The sequence below is a fragment of the Rhinatrema bivittatum genome, chromosome 5 (assembly GCF_901001135.1).
Source record: "Rhinatrema bivittatum chromosome 5, aRhiBiv1.1, whole genome shotgun sequence".
Lineage (NCBI taxonomy): Eukaryota > Metazoa > Chordata > Amphibia > Gymnophiona > Rhinatrematidae > Rhinatrema > Rhinatrema bivittatum.
The window spans coordinates 233,910,307-233,926,335 of NC_042619.1; the positions used below are offsets into that span (position 1 = coordinate 233,910,307).

General features: G+C 48.8%; 1 protein-coding gene across 1 annotated transcript in view; it reads right to left on the minus strand.

Moving 5' to 3' along the window:
- TTC3 (tetratricopeptide repeat domain 3) overlaps positions 1 to 16,029 on the minus strand; it is a 331,906-nt gene that overhangs the window by 82,463 nt on the left and 233,414 nt on the right. The window contains exons 35-36 of the mRNA XM_029603249.1: positions 2,013 to 2,078; positions 123 to 272 (exon numbers count right to left, since the gene is read on the minus strand). Coding sequence (XP_029459109.1) covers positions 123 to 272; positions 2,013 to 2,078 — 216 coding nt within the window. The remainder of the gene's footprint in view (positions 1 to 122; positions 273 to 2,012; positions 2,079 to 16,029) is intronic.

Sequence of the window (16,029 nt, forward strand, 5' to 3'; positions counted from 1 at the left end):
GTTGCCTGGCTGAGAGTTCAGGACCTTTTGAGCCTGGCTGTTCAAATTCTCTCTCTCTCTCTCGGTTATAAGCTTCCTGCAAAGGAAAGGATGATCCCAGCATGATCCAAACATAGGATTACCTGCTGTTCTTCAATAGTCTTTTTTAATTGCTCCTCTAAAGTTGTTATGTCTGCTCTGCTCCGGTTCTGTAGCTGCTCATATTTTTCTGTTGCTTCCTGAAGTTGCTCTTGTAATACCTGATGCTCTTTTTCAATTCTTAAAATATCTCCCTGGTAGAAGAAAATAAATAAAAGATTAGTTAGATCTCTCCTCTGCTCGAGGAAGCAAACATGATACTCTGACATTCTGTTGTCAGGATTCTGGGTTCTCTCGGCCTTTGATCAAGATGGGCGATTCTCTCTAGGATATGATTAGGAGCACTTATTACTCGGGGAATCCCATCTGAGTGTGGAACATTTTTTTGTGTGTATGTGCAAAAAAAATAAATTATTACATTGATAGCTAACATGAACTGTATACTGCATGGAAAATTGTGCCACCAGTATCTCTGTGGATTGGCTACTGAAGTGGCCCTTAGTGGCCTGGGCGAAATCTGCTATTGCAAACAAATGAGAATCTCAATGATGACCTGGTGAAAACACCTTAAAACTCAAATTTTGTTTTATTACAAATGTAATGAATAACCTATAGCCTTAATGCCCTCCGGTGCAAGCATCTCCTTAAATGCCCCTTCTTCAGTCAATGCATGAGTTATCCCGTTCCATTACAAGGTCCATATTGAAAGGGGTTTGTCTGGGTACATTCAGACTTGGCTGGATAAAACCCCATGCTTTGAGCTTCCTGCCCTTCCAAAGGAGTATGTTTTATCCAGGCAAATCATTATCTGGCTTAACCTTACCCACAAAAAAAAAAGGTGGAGGAAGTAGCGAGGATGTTCAGCACTACCCAGATAAATCTGGTCATGGTGAAGATCAGGTCTAAAGTCACCCGTATAACGTGCCACTCGCCACCCCCACTCAACATTGATCTCGGTGCGTCTCAGTTCACGACCAGCACCTCCCCATTCTTCTTCTGTTGCCTCAAGAAAAGGCATCGGAAAACACAAGAGATTTCTCCCGCTTTCCCCCAGAGAACTACAGCTAATAGAACTCTATGTTACGCAGCGTCCTCCAGCACACACACATCATCTTCACACAAAGAGGGAACCAGATGATAATCAGAAATAAAAGACCTAAACCCATTCCGGATTTTTAGGCAAGCAAAGACGATCCCCCCTATGGGATTCTTGGGAATGTACAGTGAAGCAGACCGAATGGAAGTCAGAAAGAGGGGAAACAATTACCAATGCAAATTATTCTGGGCAAAATGTTAACCATGGAGCTTAAAACAGACTTGTGTACCAAAGTATTACATCCTTAAATCAAACTATCACTGCAGTCAAGTACGAAGAGGACTACAAATGAGAGCTGTATATGTGAGAGGGAGAAAGTACAAAAATAAAGGGTGGAACTGTAATCTTAAAATTTGAAGACCACATCTTATGGGGCAGTCATCAGAAGACTTCACACAGGAAAACGTGCTCATCTGAGGTAAAAGCACAGTTTACTGTCCTTCCCCTGTGCCCGCCCCCCCACCCACCCCCATGCATGAGCGCGGTTTCACATCATAGGTACTTTTCACCGCACAGGAAAGCGGGCGGAGTTAGGTCTCCACGCATACCTTTCATGCGTGTACTTTGCACGTGCTCCCATGTGACTGCAAGCTCCGTGGGGGAACATGAAAATTCCCTCCCTGTATGTGTATGCTGCGATTAAACCCCATCTTTGTTAAATGCATTTTTTTTCAGCTTTACTGCATTGAATTTAACACGTGAACAAAAGCTTTACACACGTTTTATCTTATCCTTGTTACAATAAAAAAAACAATTTCAAAGAAAAAAAAAAAAAAGAAGCAGCACTGCTCTCTACGTCTGGCTGCACACAAGTCAAACACCAAACATATTTGCTTACTTGTTGCGTTTCATATGGATGAAAAGGATCCGTATTAACCTCATTATGATCTAACTCTTTATCCACCTGAAGTCAAAAGATGAAAGCAGAAAAGGAGTTTGTACAAAGAATATAAAAAATGCTACAGAAATAATAAAACACAAAAATATCAGGTAACTATTCATAGGCAACGAAAAATTAGATTGGAGCTGCTTTTTTTGTCCCATTTGTTACTAACATGACAAGAGGGAGGAGGAGGAAGAGAGAGACCTCCTCAGAGTACGGGGGGGGGGGGGGGGGGGGAGAAGGGATTCTGTACTGGGGAGGGGGGGGGGAACCAGTTTCAGCTACAACACTTCATTCAAATATAAATTGGCCATATTTTTAAAGAACAATTTTCAAAGCCATTTATGTGGATAAATAGTGATTTGCCTGTGAATGCTGCCCTCTCTCTATGCAGCTACAAGTACATAACGATGTTCCACAATGGGCGTGCTGTTAGCCTCGCTCAGAGGGGGCGTTCAGGACGGGAGAGGAATATAATGCACCTAGATAATATTTGGAAGGTCCCAGAAAACAGCACGGGAGATGGGTCTATCAAAGCCAGGAAGCAGACGAAACAAAACGTAAACCAACTGCCTTAGTTGTGGAGATGCCTTTAATTATTTCAACGCTGTCTAATTCCACATTTGCCTAACTCAGGCCGGGTTTCTCCCACATAAAAGGGCTGCATCAGGGGCTGTTCGTTTGTGGTACGAAACAGATTAAGCTCTGACTCCCTATGCGTATGCCATTATTTTGGTGACGAAGACGCTGTGTAAATTCATCCATTACAATCCCTTTAAGCCCCTGATGCAGCCCTTTTACTTGGGCGAAACTCAGTCCGAGTCGGGCAAATGTTGTGTTATGCAAATCAGTGGAATTAGACAGCATTGAAATAAATAAAGGCATCCCCACAACTAAGGCGGTTGGTCTACGATTCTTTTCGTCTGCTTCCTAGATGATGTTTTCCAACCCATGCACCTCATTTTCGGTGGATGAAATACCCGCACAAAAAAGGATGTGCAAAAAAAAGTCTGCAGGCTGCCTGTGACAAGCTTTGAAGTGAAGGTACGCCTGCGTGTTTCCTCTCTGCAACCTGGCACCAAGCGTGCGGGTAAAAAGGGCCCATAGACTACGTCCGCTAATGTTGGCAGCTTGGGCCCCCTCCCAAACTCCAACTCTGTATGAGATCACAGATGCGGGGGAAAAAAGTGCTAATCCAGACACTCTGAGCCGATGGCCAAATTGGGGACTGGAAAGGAATTTCTCACACTGCTGCTCAATTGGCTCACATGCCCAGTGTTTATTCGCCTTCCCCTGATCGTGGCAGGAAGAGCCACCAAGAAATCAGGAGAAGGTTAAAATTAATGTAGCACTGCTCTTCTTTCAACCTAACCCAAATATGTTAGTGCCAGTACTACTTAAGACTTCCATAGTGCTCCTAGGACAGACGTTTTATACTAGAGAAATGTCTCTCCCTGTCATTGCTTGCTGTTATGTTACCTATAATTTAGTTTCATTTTTACTGTTTGTTTTTAAACAAGATCAAAATGTCCAGCTGGCAATTTCCTCAGTACCTGTAACCGCATAGCCAGTCTCAGTGAATGCAGACATCAGCACACATACTGCACCTTAGCTTTGGATTGCAGACCCCATAAGCACTAAAAAGAGATATTTAGCTCTGTCTCTCAATGACTTTTTATAAAACTACTTTTTAAAAAAAGGCCACAGTTGTACCATTACATGTCTGGATTCCTGCGAGGCCTCAGAAATTAAGCAGACGTGAGTATGATCAGTACTTGGCCCAAAGATCTCCGAGGAACACTGCATGCAGCGGGATGAGGTGGCGACAACAAAGGATGCTCTTCCATCTCAGCCAGTACTGATCCTGAGCAGACAGGAAGTATTACAAACCACACTATGGGGCCGATGCAATACAGCGCGCTCAGCTGAGTGCACTGCTTAACCCGCAGGTTAAATAGGCGCTAATCCACCCCCTAATGCAATAGGGGGATTAGCGCCTATTTAACGCGCTCCCGACATGGAGTGAATGAGTTAGCGCTCATCACATGCAAATGCATGTGAATGAGGCTATTGCTCATTCACTCCAAATAAACGTGCGTCTCAGACACGCATTTATCGCTCAGCTATTAACGCCTGCCTGGAGCAGGCGTTAATAGCTGAGCGCACTGAAAAAAAGTACAGAAAAGCAGAAAAAACTGCTTTTCTGTACTTTTTTTAAGAGTTAAAAAAAACAAAAAACCCAACCCTCTGCTGGCCGCTTTGAAGACCGACGCAGATATGCTCGGCGTCTGTTTTCATAGCCGGCTGACTGCAGTAATGAAAACAGACGCCGAGTTTATCGGCATCGATGTTCATAACAGCAGACCGCCGGTAACCGTGGGGTCGCATTAGCAAGGAGGCGCTAAGGTCGCGCAAGCAACCTTAGCGCCTCCTTGCTAGCGTGACCCCCTAATTTGCGTATTGCTTGGCGCCCCCCTTGCGGGCACCATGTGTGTGTTAAGAAAGCGGGCGCTGACTTTTCAGCGCCCGTTTTCCGCGAATAATATTGCATCGGCCCCTATGTTTTTAGGGAGTACGAAGCAAAGGCACCATCTTCGGGATGAGAGATAAAACCAAAGTTTCCCCACTAAACCAGCTATCAACATTTCCAAGGGCTTCCAGCATCTACTCAAAGGCTTGCCTAAAAATAAAAGCCTCAAATAACTTCCTACACTTCAGCAAAGCTGTTTCTTGCCTGGTCTTGTCTGGTAGAGGGTTGCATAGATTTGGACCTTCTACACAGAAGAGACGCTCTCTAGACTCTGCAAGTCTTATCTACTTGATAAAAGGAACATCCAGTAAATTCTTTGATGCTGACCTCAAAGATCTCCAGGGTTGTTAAAACTTCAAAGCAGAATGTATACACTCTGGGGACTTAAGCACTAATAGCAGCAAATCTGAATGTTACCCTCCAACTAATGTAAATCAAACAGAACTGGAATAATGTGAGCTTGAATTTGTGTTCCAGAAATTATACAGGCCAACACATTTTGAATGATTTGCAAATCATGAAAAATAGATTGGGGGGAGGCTGATCAATTGAAGAAATTACTAAAAAGGCAAAACATGCACAGTTTATAAATGAGTTCTTTACCACATTTCTTACATGAAGCACAAGGGAAAGAGAAGCCGCCATAATTATGACAAGATTATGTACCTGGTTAGAAATTGTAATCAGCGCAGTTGCTTACCTGTAACAAGTGTTCTCCTAGGACAGCAGGATGTTAATCCTCACATGTGGGTGACATCTGATGGAGAATGGCACAGAAAACTTTTGTATACTCAGCCTGCTGTTATCCGTGCGTCCGCATGAGGTCCCCCTTCAGTCTCGTGACATAGTAAATTATGAGCGAAAAAAATAAAATAAAACGAAGGAAAAACCCAACTCCGCGAGGTGGCAGGTGGATTTTCTGAGGACTAACATCCTGCTGTCCTAGGAGAACACCTGTCACCGGTAAGCAACTGTGCTTTCTCATACGACAAGAAGGATGGTAGTCCTCACAGATGGGTGAATACCAAGCTCTAGGCAGTTCCCGGCAACAACCAAGACCAACAAGTACCAAACAAGGTGCCAACGAGCACAAAAACAACTGAGGTACTGTTGGTAGGGAGACAGCCTGGTCTCAAGTAGAGGGCCCTAGGTAGGAAGAGTTGGGTTTAAATCTGGAAGAGTTTGGGGAGGACAGATTGGACGAATTTACTATCTTGTTGACCATCCTTGTCCAAGCAGTAATGGGCAGCGGATGTGTGGAGCTCCACATTGCAGCCCTGCAGATCTCGGTGACGGGGACCCCCTGCAAGTGGGTCACCAATGCCGCCATAGCCCTCAGAGCAAGCCTGAACTCTGCCTTCAAGTTGAAGGCCTAATTGCAAATGAGATGCAGTCTGCTAACTAGTTGGATAAGGTCTGTTTACCCACCACAACCCCCAGTCTGGTCTTATCCAAAGATACGAATAGCTGGGTGGACCATCTATGGCCAGCTGCGTGATCTAAGGAGTAGGCCAGAGCTCTCTTGCAATCCAAAGTATGCAAGGCCCGTTCCCTTGATGGGAAAAAGGTTGGTAACACAATGGACTGATTAAGGTGAAAATCAGTCACGACCTTAGGCAGGAATTTGAGATGCGTACGGAGGACCACATGATCATGAAAACATTTAGTGTAAAGTGGGTACGTTACTAAGGCCTGAAGCTCGCTTACCCTGCAAAGCAAATTAACCGCCACCAGGAATAGGACCTTCCAGATGAGGAATTTCAGCTCACAGGTGCGCATAGGCTCAAAAGGAGGATGCTTGAGCTGTGCTAGCAACGTTGAGATCACAGGAAACCATGGGGGGGGGGGGGGCGGGGGGGCCGCAGAGGCAGCTTTAGCTACAGTAGGCCCTGCATGACGTGACTTACGATAGGCTGACCTGAGATGGGTGTGCCGGAAACACCCCGATGGTAATCACTAATCATGCTCAGATGAACTCTGACCGAAGTGGTTTTAAGCCTGGCCTCGGAAAGGTGCCACAAGTAGTCCAAGAACCTGGGAAGTGGGCAAGTAAATGGATCTAATCCGTGCTCCGCATACCTCACTGAGAACATCTTCCACTTCAGCTTGTAAGACTTCCTGGTGGAAGGCTTCCTGGAAGTTAACAGTACCTGGGCGACTCCTTCTGAGAGACCCAGGGGCTGAAAGACTAGGTGCTCGACATCCGGGACATCAAGGCTAACGCCAACAGGTTTGGATGGCGCAGGGCACCCTGTTTCTGCATTATCAGATTGGATGCAGTCCCCAGGCAGATAGGATCCTTGATGGGACAGGTCCTGAAGGAGAGGAAACCAGACCTGCCTGGGCCAGTGAGGCGCTACTAGGATCATGGTCCCCTGGTCCTGCTGGAGCTTCAGGAGAGTTTTCATGAGAAGAGGAAGAGGAGAGTATGAATACAGGAGACCTGTGCCCTGATGAAGGGTGAAGGAATTGGGCAGGTGGACGGCAGTCCGTCCTGAATAGGAAGCAAAAATTGATCACTTTGCAGCTGAATGGGGAGGCGAACAGGTCCACATCCGGAGTTCCCCACAGGCGGAAGATCCGGGTTTCCACTTTCGGGTCTAGCAACCACTCGTGTGGGTGAAAAAAGCGGCTTAAAAGGTCTGCCAGCACATTCAGCGTCCCAGGCAGGTATATGGCTCACAGGGACATCCCTTGCGACAGAGCCCAGGACCAGATTTGTACAGCCTCCTGGCAGAGGAGTGATCCCGTGCCTCCCTGCTTGTTGATGTATCTCATTGCAACCTGTTTGTCCATGCAGATCAGGACCACTTTGTGGGACAAGAGATCACAGAATGCCCAAAGTGCTTAACGAATTGCCCGAAGCTCCAAGACGTTTATCTGACACAGAACTTCTTCAACTGTCCAGAGACCCTGCGTGTGAAAGTTGTCCACATGGGCCCCCCAGCCCTGGGGAGAGGTATCGGTGATAAGCACTATTTGAGGGGGGACAGCCTGGAAGGGAATTCCCCGCTTCAGACTGGAGAGGTTCTCCCACCAGGATAGAGAGACCCTCAGAGGTTGTGAGACGGAGACACGGGCCTCAAGGTCCTGGGATGTTTGCTGCCATTAGGATCGTAAATGTCCATTGCGCTTTGCACATGCAGAGAGACAGGCTAATGGGGTAACGAACTGAGGCTGCCATGTGGCCCAGCAAGTGAAGCAGTAGGCGAGCACTCAATGCACTGACTGTTGCGCACCATGGCTACCAGTGAGGATAGGGCAAGAACGCTTTTGCCTGAGCCATATCTAGTCTGGCTCCTATGAAGTCCAGTTGGGGAGAAGTCTGGCTCCTATGAAGTCCAGTTGGGGAGAAAGGGCAGAGGTGAGATTTTCGGTATTTGATAACAAATCCCAGAGACTGTAGCACCCATATGGTCAGGGTCAAAGTGTCCAGTGCTCCTGCTTGGGAATTGCTTTTGACCACTCAAGTCGTCTAGTTAAAGGAAGACGTGCACCGCCCAGTGTCTGAAGTGTGCTGCCACCACTGCCAGGCATTTGGTGAAGAAGCATGGGGCTGAAGCCAACCCAAATGGCAGCACCCTGTATTGGTAGTGATCCTTCCCCATCACAAAGTGCAAATACTTCCTGTAGCTGAGGATGACGACGATGTGGGCGTAGGCATCCTTGAGGTCGAGGGAGCAGAGCCAATCCCCCTTTTTGAGCAGGGGGATTAGAGTACCCAGAAGAAGCATTTTGAACTTTTCCCTTCTGAGGAATCTGTTCAATGTCCTGAGATCAAGAATGGGGCACAAGCCCCCAGTTCTCTTGGGTATCAGCAAATATCTTGAATAGAACCTGCAATTCTGGTGGTGACGGGGGACGGGTTTTACTGCTCCTGTCTTTAGTAGGGTGGGGAGAGCTCTATGAGACGTATGTCCTGTTGGGCAGATGAATGCCACGATGGACATGAGGAAGAGTCCTCCGGGATTTCTCTGAAGTTTAGTTGATACTCCTGACGAACAATAGTGAGGACCCATTGATTCGAGGTGATGAGTGACCAACGATGGACGAAGCAGAGAAGTCTGCCCCCCACTGGGGGACTGGGTGGCAGGGGTACAATGTGCTGTCTCATGCTCCCTCGCCTCCAGTCAAAACCCCTTAGCTGGGGCCTGTTGGGGGCTGGCTGGGGTCTAGGAGTTCTCTGTTGATGGGAGTGGCCCCTGGAAGCAGTACAGGACATGCGAGCCAGGGGGATAATATTTCCGCTGCCTATAGAAAGACCTTCTAGAACTGGGGCGGGAAGGTTTCTGCACGGAAGATGGCAGGTCTGAAGCACTGGCGGATAGCTATTGAAGGGTTTCATGGTGATCCTTCAACTGGGCTACCGCATCCCTGACCTTGTCCACAAAAAGGTTCTCTCCTGTACAAGGGAGGTCAGTCAACTTCTCCTGGACCTCTGACCATAGGTCAGAAGCACGGAGCCAGGCCATCCTATGGGCACCAATGCCCACTGCGACCACCCTGGCAATGGTCTCGAAGATCTCACCTTGTGTTTTCCCGCTTCGAGACTTTGTTGCATGCTGTTGTTGAGGGAGACACTCCGCAAGTTCTTGGACCTGCTTCCATAAGTTCTGATTGTACTGGGTCATGTACAATTGGTAAGAGGCTATCAGGGCGATGATCATGGAGCCCTGAAAAACCTTCCTACCCAAGGCATCGAGCTCTCTATGCTTTCGCCCTGGAGGGACCGAGGCGTGGGTGCAGGAGCATTTGGCCCGTTTGAGAACTGACTCCACTACCACAGACTGCTGGGGGAGATAGCGCCTCTCAAAGCCCAAGGCCTGTTGCACCAAACAGGTGGCATCTGCCTTCCTATTAACTGGGGCGATGGATATCAGGCATTCCAACAGCAATGAAAGAGGTCCTTAAAAATATCGTGGATGGGAACAGCCACTATCTCCTTCAGGGCATCGACGAATTGGAGTACCTCCAACATCTTATGCCGCGTATCCTCCTCCACGAGAAGCTGGAAGGGGTTGGTCTCGACCATGGTCTGTATAAAATCCATGAAGGAAAGGTCCTCCAGGACAGACAGACATCTTTCCTCTGAGGGTGAAGGCTCCAAGACAGGATCGCCGGATATTTCGGAGGAAGATTCAGAGGAATCATCTCCCCATGGATCATAGGGACCCTCTTCCTCGCTGAGGTTCCTGTGGGGCCTATGCGGGTGAGTTCCCTTGAGGCACCAAGGGCCTCAAGGGAACTAAAAGCACTGATGGAGTCAATGGCCCCGGTGGGAGCAGGAGTACCAAGGGTGTCGGGAGGCCGGATGGCCCAGGCAAGGGCTCGGGAAACTAAGGCCTTGGGACCACTGCACTGGCAGTCTGTGCGCGTCTTCCTCCTCGGACCCAATGATGGGAATCGCACTCTGGGGGGCATTGGTAGCCACTGGGGAACAGAGGGTCCCTCGAGCACTGGTTGCGTCGGGAGTGCTCCAAGCAGGACATCCAGATGCTAGAGCAGGGGCGCCAGAATGGATGGCGTGGGCTCTGGCACCGGTATGGGGGCCAGTGGCAGTTCAATGCTCCGTAGGGCTCTCAGTACTGCATACTGCATCCTGAGGTCCAACTCCTCCTGGAAGTCCTGTGAGGACAGGATTGATGTGAGGTGGACGAGGCATCACCAGCTCTTCCTCGGAGCTCCAAGGAGGCACGGTGTCCTGCATCGGTATCAGTGGGGAATGCCTGGGACTCCCGGGCCTGTCGGAGGGTGGGGCCTCCTTGCCACGGGGTTGATTTGGTGGCGGTATGGCTGCTGCTGGTGTCACATCGGGACCGGTGCCATGCACTGATGGTGACCAGTGTCTAAGCTTGTGTGATCTCCCATGGTGCTTTGCCCAGTCTTTCCCTGGCATAGAGGAAGCTGAGGATCCTGACGTCCTTAAAAGTGTAGACACAATGCTGCCGGGGGTGTGGAAAGGGGAAGCGTATCGAGTGGTTCTCCTTTGACCTCATGGTGTCAATGACTCCAACACAGGCGTGGAAGGAGCAGACTTCTTGGAGCCAAAACGTTTCTCTATTTTATTGAGACGCACATGTTGGCCTTTGGGGGTCATCTGGTCACATAGCTGACACCCTCAGACATTGTGTGAAGCCCCCAAGCAGAGGATAAAAACCTCATGCGGATCTGTGATAGACGTGGTCTGTGGGCACTGGTGAGAATCGGACGATGCCATGAAGGAGAAAAACAACCGGCGAGCGGTCGATGGCTGGCGGGCCACCGAGGAGCAACGCACTGGGAATCGACCGCAGAGGAGGTAGAAAATTAACTTACCGCGCTGAGGAAGGGACGCTGTCCGGAGAAAAGGGACCCGGCATTTGATGGAAAGAACTGGGAAAAAAACAAGAAAAAATACTCCGAAGAGCTCCAAAACTGCAAGGCAAATGCACTGCAGAAAAGAAAAGACTGAAGGGGGACCTTGCGTGGACGCGCGGATAGTGGCATGCTGGGCATGCTCCGTGTGCCAGTCAAAGCTTCTAGAAACTTTGACAAAAGTTTTCCATGACGGACTCCATCTGATGATGTCACCCATCTGTGAGGACTACCATCCTGCTTGTCCTAGGAGAATGAGTGTTATCAACCTGAAGAAATTTTGGGACATCTGAAGGAGGAAATCTCTGGGCATATAAAGTTTCAGTTTTTTTGCAAATTTAGTACTAATTTATTATCTGACATCCAGTCTTTAATAACTCAAACACCTTGCAACTTTGTTCAGAGAATGATCTACTGAATCCTGAAAGAACTGGATATCATCCACATAGATATGGTATCCTACATCCAAATTAGCTAAAACTCAACAATTTGGAAAACTGTAAATGTTAGAAAGAGTTGCTGCGAGTGCAACTCCTGGAAAAAAGGCTGTCCCCACAGGAGCTGAACAGGGCCTCAGCACAGAGATCTGCTCCCTCTGCATTTCCAGCTGAGACAAGAGAGTTACAGATCCTTCAGGGCTAGTTCTCTGTCTGCAGGGCCAATCGTGGCACAAAATACTAACAGTGCCTGACTAGTAATAGATTTGGGCCCAATGGCACTGCTGAATGTTTCAGTTTTACATTTCCCCAGGGCTGCTGGGATGTGTTTGCTGCTCAAACCACCTTCTGAGTCAAGGTAGCATTCACAGCCTCTGCTTGAACACCACCTGCAGGCCAGCCCGCAGGAAATGAGCTCTCTGGGGAACAGTGTCACAGAATAGAACAATAAACTACAAAGCATGCAAAACCCCTATTTTGCCACAACCCCAGACATGCCGCATCTACGGCTACAATCTGGTTTCTCCATCAGCTCCTCTCCTCTCCCCACCCCGTACCCACAGGAATTCGCTGTGCTGTGTTGACTGCTCGGCTGTGTTCTTTCCTGTGCCTACAGGGCTGCCTTGGGTTTCCGCCCAGCTGCTGGACTCAGCTCCACCTTCTCTTCCTTTTTTCTTTTCCCCAGCAGGGATGATGGCACAAAGTGTGGAGGGGGAAGGAGAGAGATAAAAGGGGGAGGCCAGGAATTTCACTTCACGACATGGGAGACCCACCAGAGAAAGCAGCTCCCCCTTCTTTGAACACTACCTAGTTCCCTCTAGAGCATACAGTGAGGGCTTGCACTGCTGGCTGGAGCCAGTGGAGTGGCCCAAGGTCTTACTGGAGCTGAAATCCACCACACAGCTGGCTGCTGCACCACCATGTCCTACCATCTGCTGGAGGCAGAACATACTGGCATTTTCCGAGCTGTACCACTACTAAGTAGTGGCAGTCTTGCTGGGGAAAGCATTTTCTCTGCCTCCATCTACTGGTAGGGGGAAACAACCCACATGTTGTCTGGATTAGTGCAGCAGGACGATGTGGAAATGAATGTTACTACCCTGCTGCAGCTGGAAGAACTGAGGCTCAAAGAGACATTCACTTGCCCTAAGTTGTATTTCTTATGGGGGGAGGGGGGGGAGTGGCAAAGTTGAGATTGGTGGGTTAGTAGGGGGATTTCAATGTAAACCACTCAGTGAGAAATTTGGATTACATCATATAATGGAGAAATTATTTACCTGATAATTTTGTTTTCCTTAGTGTAGACAGACAGACTCGGGACCAGTGGGTTATGTGCTCCCCTGCTAGCAGATGGAGATGGAGACCGCAGCCTAGCTTCCGCCCATGAGGCTGCCTGAGCTCTAATGGAATGAGCTTTGACCTGAGAAGGTAATGACTTTCCTGCCGCCACATAAGCTCCCGTGACCACCTCCTTAATCCAGCGAGCTATGGTAAGCCCATGAAGCTGGTTCGTTCCGCTTCCTTCCACTGTGAAGAACAAACAGGCTTTTGAATCAGTTCTGAAACTTCCAGATACTGCACCAAAAGTTTACTGACATTGAAATGATGGGAGAAGGCGGTATTCTTCCACGTCCATGTGCTTATCTAGGGATGGCAACGGAATGGACTGATTCACATTAAACTCCGAGACTACCTTGGACAAGAAGGATGGAACGGTACAAAGATGTAACGCTACTGGAGTCATCCGGAGGAACAGTTCCCGACACAACAATGCCTGTAGTTCAGAGACGGGATGAGCCGAGCACATAGCCACCAGGAACACCATTTTCAAGGTTAATAAACGCAAGGAAAGACTGTGCCCTGCCAAAAATTCTAATACTAGATCAAGATTCCACAAGGGAACCGACCACCGTAGGGGAGGGCGAAGGTGCTTCTCCCCTTTCAGAATACGTCCAATGGACAGACTGTTGGGTTCTGATCACCTTGCCCCGAAGCAGGAGAGAGCCGCTACCTGGACCTTCAAGGAGTTAAGGGTCAAAACTTTATTCAAGCCGTCCTGCAAAAATGCCAGAATTACTGGGATTTTGACCGCCGAGGAGGGACATCGCGTTCCTCGCGCCTGCCCTCAAATACTCTCCACATCCACTAGGGACATAGAGAACTTCAATGCACGGAGTAAGATGGCAATTACTGCTGCATAATTTATTCACTTCATCAGGTGAGCCCTCTCAACGGCTAGGACGCAAGACAGAATTGAGGCGGATCCTCATGAAGAACCAGTCCCTGATGTAGTAGGTCACAGTGTGGTGAGAGGCACAGGGGGGTCTCCACCAGGAGTTTCCGCAAGTACACATTCCACGAGAGCCTGCGCCAATCTGGAGCTACTAGTAGGACTAATCCCCTCTGGTTCTCAATTCTGCAAATGACCCTGCCCAGCAGGGGCCATGGAGGGAAGGCATATAGCAACTCTTCTTCCAGCCAGGTCTGAACGAGAGCATCAATTCCCATGGACCGCTGTTCTCTTCTGTGGCTGAAGAATTGGGGAACCTTCACACTGAGATGCGGCCAGCAGGTCAATGGACGGGAGACCCGAGCGATCTATCAGCTGAAAGGTTTTGGCCAACAAGGACCACTCTCCTAGATTCAGACTCTCCCTTCTTAGAAGTCTGTCTGACGTTGTCTTTTCCTGCAATGAGGATAAGGAGATCTCTTGTGACACTTGCTGGCTGTTTGTTCCACCCTGGCGGATGATGTGGGCTACCATCGTTGCATTGTCCAACATTACACAGACCATTTGCCCCTGGAGTCTGTAGCTGAATTGTAGACACGACAATCTGACTGCCCGGGCTTCCAGCCGGTTGATATTCCAAAGGGCCTCTTCCTTAGTTCAACATCATCAGTTCCTGACAATGAGCTCCCCAGCCCCAGAGGCTCACGTCTGTTGTGAGGACCAGCCAGTTCAGCAAGGACAGGGGTACACCCCTGCTCAGATGAGCTTCCTGCAGCCACCACTGAAGCCGAAAGCATACTCCCATCGGTAGGTGGAGGCAAATCAATATTCCTGAGACTGCAGATTCCAACGTGACAGTAGTGAGCGCTTGGGACATCAACTTCCTTATCTGTGTGGTTGGAAGGAAGGCCTTGCCCTGCTTTGTATGAACCGACTCACAGATATTCCAAGGACTGGGAGGGCTTGAGACTGCTTTTGTCCAGGTTTACGACCCAAAGTTCCTGAAGCAAGGTGGTCACCCTGTTGATCACCCAGACACTCTCTTCCACGGACTTGGCCCAGATCAACCAGTCGTCCAAGAATGGGTGCACCAGGATTCCCTCTTTTCTCAATGCTGCTGCTATGACCACCAAATTTTGGAAAATGTTCTGGTGGCGGTGGCTAGGCCAAAGGGCAGTGCCCGGAACTGATACCTAGTATCGCAAAGCGTAAGAAACGTTGGTGTTCTTGATGGATTGGAAAATGTAGGTAGGCCTCAGATACATCCAGGGATGTTAAGAACTCTCCCGATTGTATGGCTATTGTCACAGAGCATAGGGTTTCCATGAAAAAAATGATTCACTCGTAGATGTCGGTTGAGGCTCTTGAGGTCCAGGATGGGGTGAAAGGAACCTTCCTTCTTGGGTACACTGAAATAATTGGAATAATGCCCCGCATTTTCCTGGGGAGCAGATACTGGGATTATAGCCCTCATCCTGAGGAGCCTTAAAAGAGTAGTTTCGATTGCCTGCTTCTTATGCTGGGAGTAGCATGGAGACATTATGAATATGTCCCAAGGAGTGCTGTGAAATTCCAGCACATATTCTTGTATGATCTCCAGTACCCATTTGTCTGAAATGATCTTGACCCACCTCTGGTAGAAAAGGGACAGTCGACCCCCTATCTCCTCGTACCGAGGGTGGGTCGGCAAAATTTCATTGGGGGGTGCGGGATGAACCTGAACCCGAGCCTGCCCCTATCTTGGGGTATCAACTACGAAAGGACTGAGATCTCCCAAAGGGCCAAGACCTCTGAAATGTCGAGTTTCTGTAGGGGAGACAGCGTTGGGAGCCCCTGGATCAACTCCTCATAGATGAGGGATGCTGTAACTGCTTTCTCTTGTTTTCTGGTAGTCAGGGAACTGGAGATTCGCCCCATTTACTGGCCAGCTTTTTCAATTCTCTTCCAAAAAGAATTGATCCATTAAAGGGCATCTTTGTGAGATTTGCCTTGAGGTTGCGTCTGCTGACCAATTCCGCAGCCATAGCTGTCTTTTGGCTGCCACCACCGAGGCTACTCCTCTGGCCGAAATATGCACCAGATCCAAGCCCACGTCAGCTAGAAAGGCGGTGGCAGGTTTCATAACCATTCTGGAATTCACCCCTGAGTCATCCACCTCCTGAGAGAGGAGTAGGCATGAACGAGCTACCAGGGCACAGCAAGAAGCAATCTCTGAGGTCACTGTTACTGTGTCAAAGGCCTATTTAAGGATGGACTCCATCTTTCTAAAGTGCACATCCTTCTAAGGCTGCTCCTTCCTCCATTGGGATAGTTGATTGCTTAGAGAGAGCACAGACCAGCACATCCGCTTTAGGGAAATGCAAATGTTCTCTCACTGCTGGATCCAGCGGGTATAGAGCTTCTAACGCTCGTCCCCCTTTA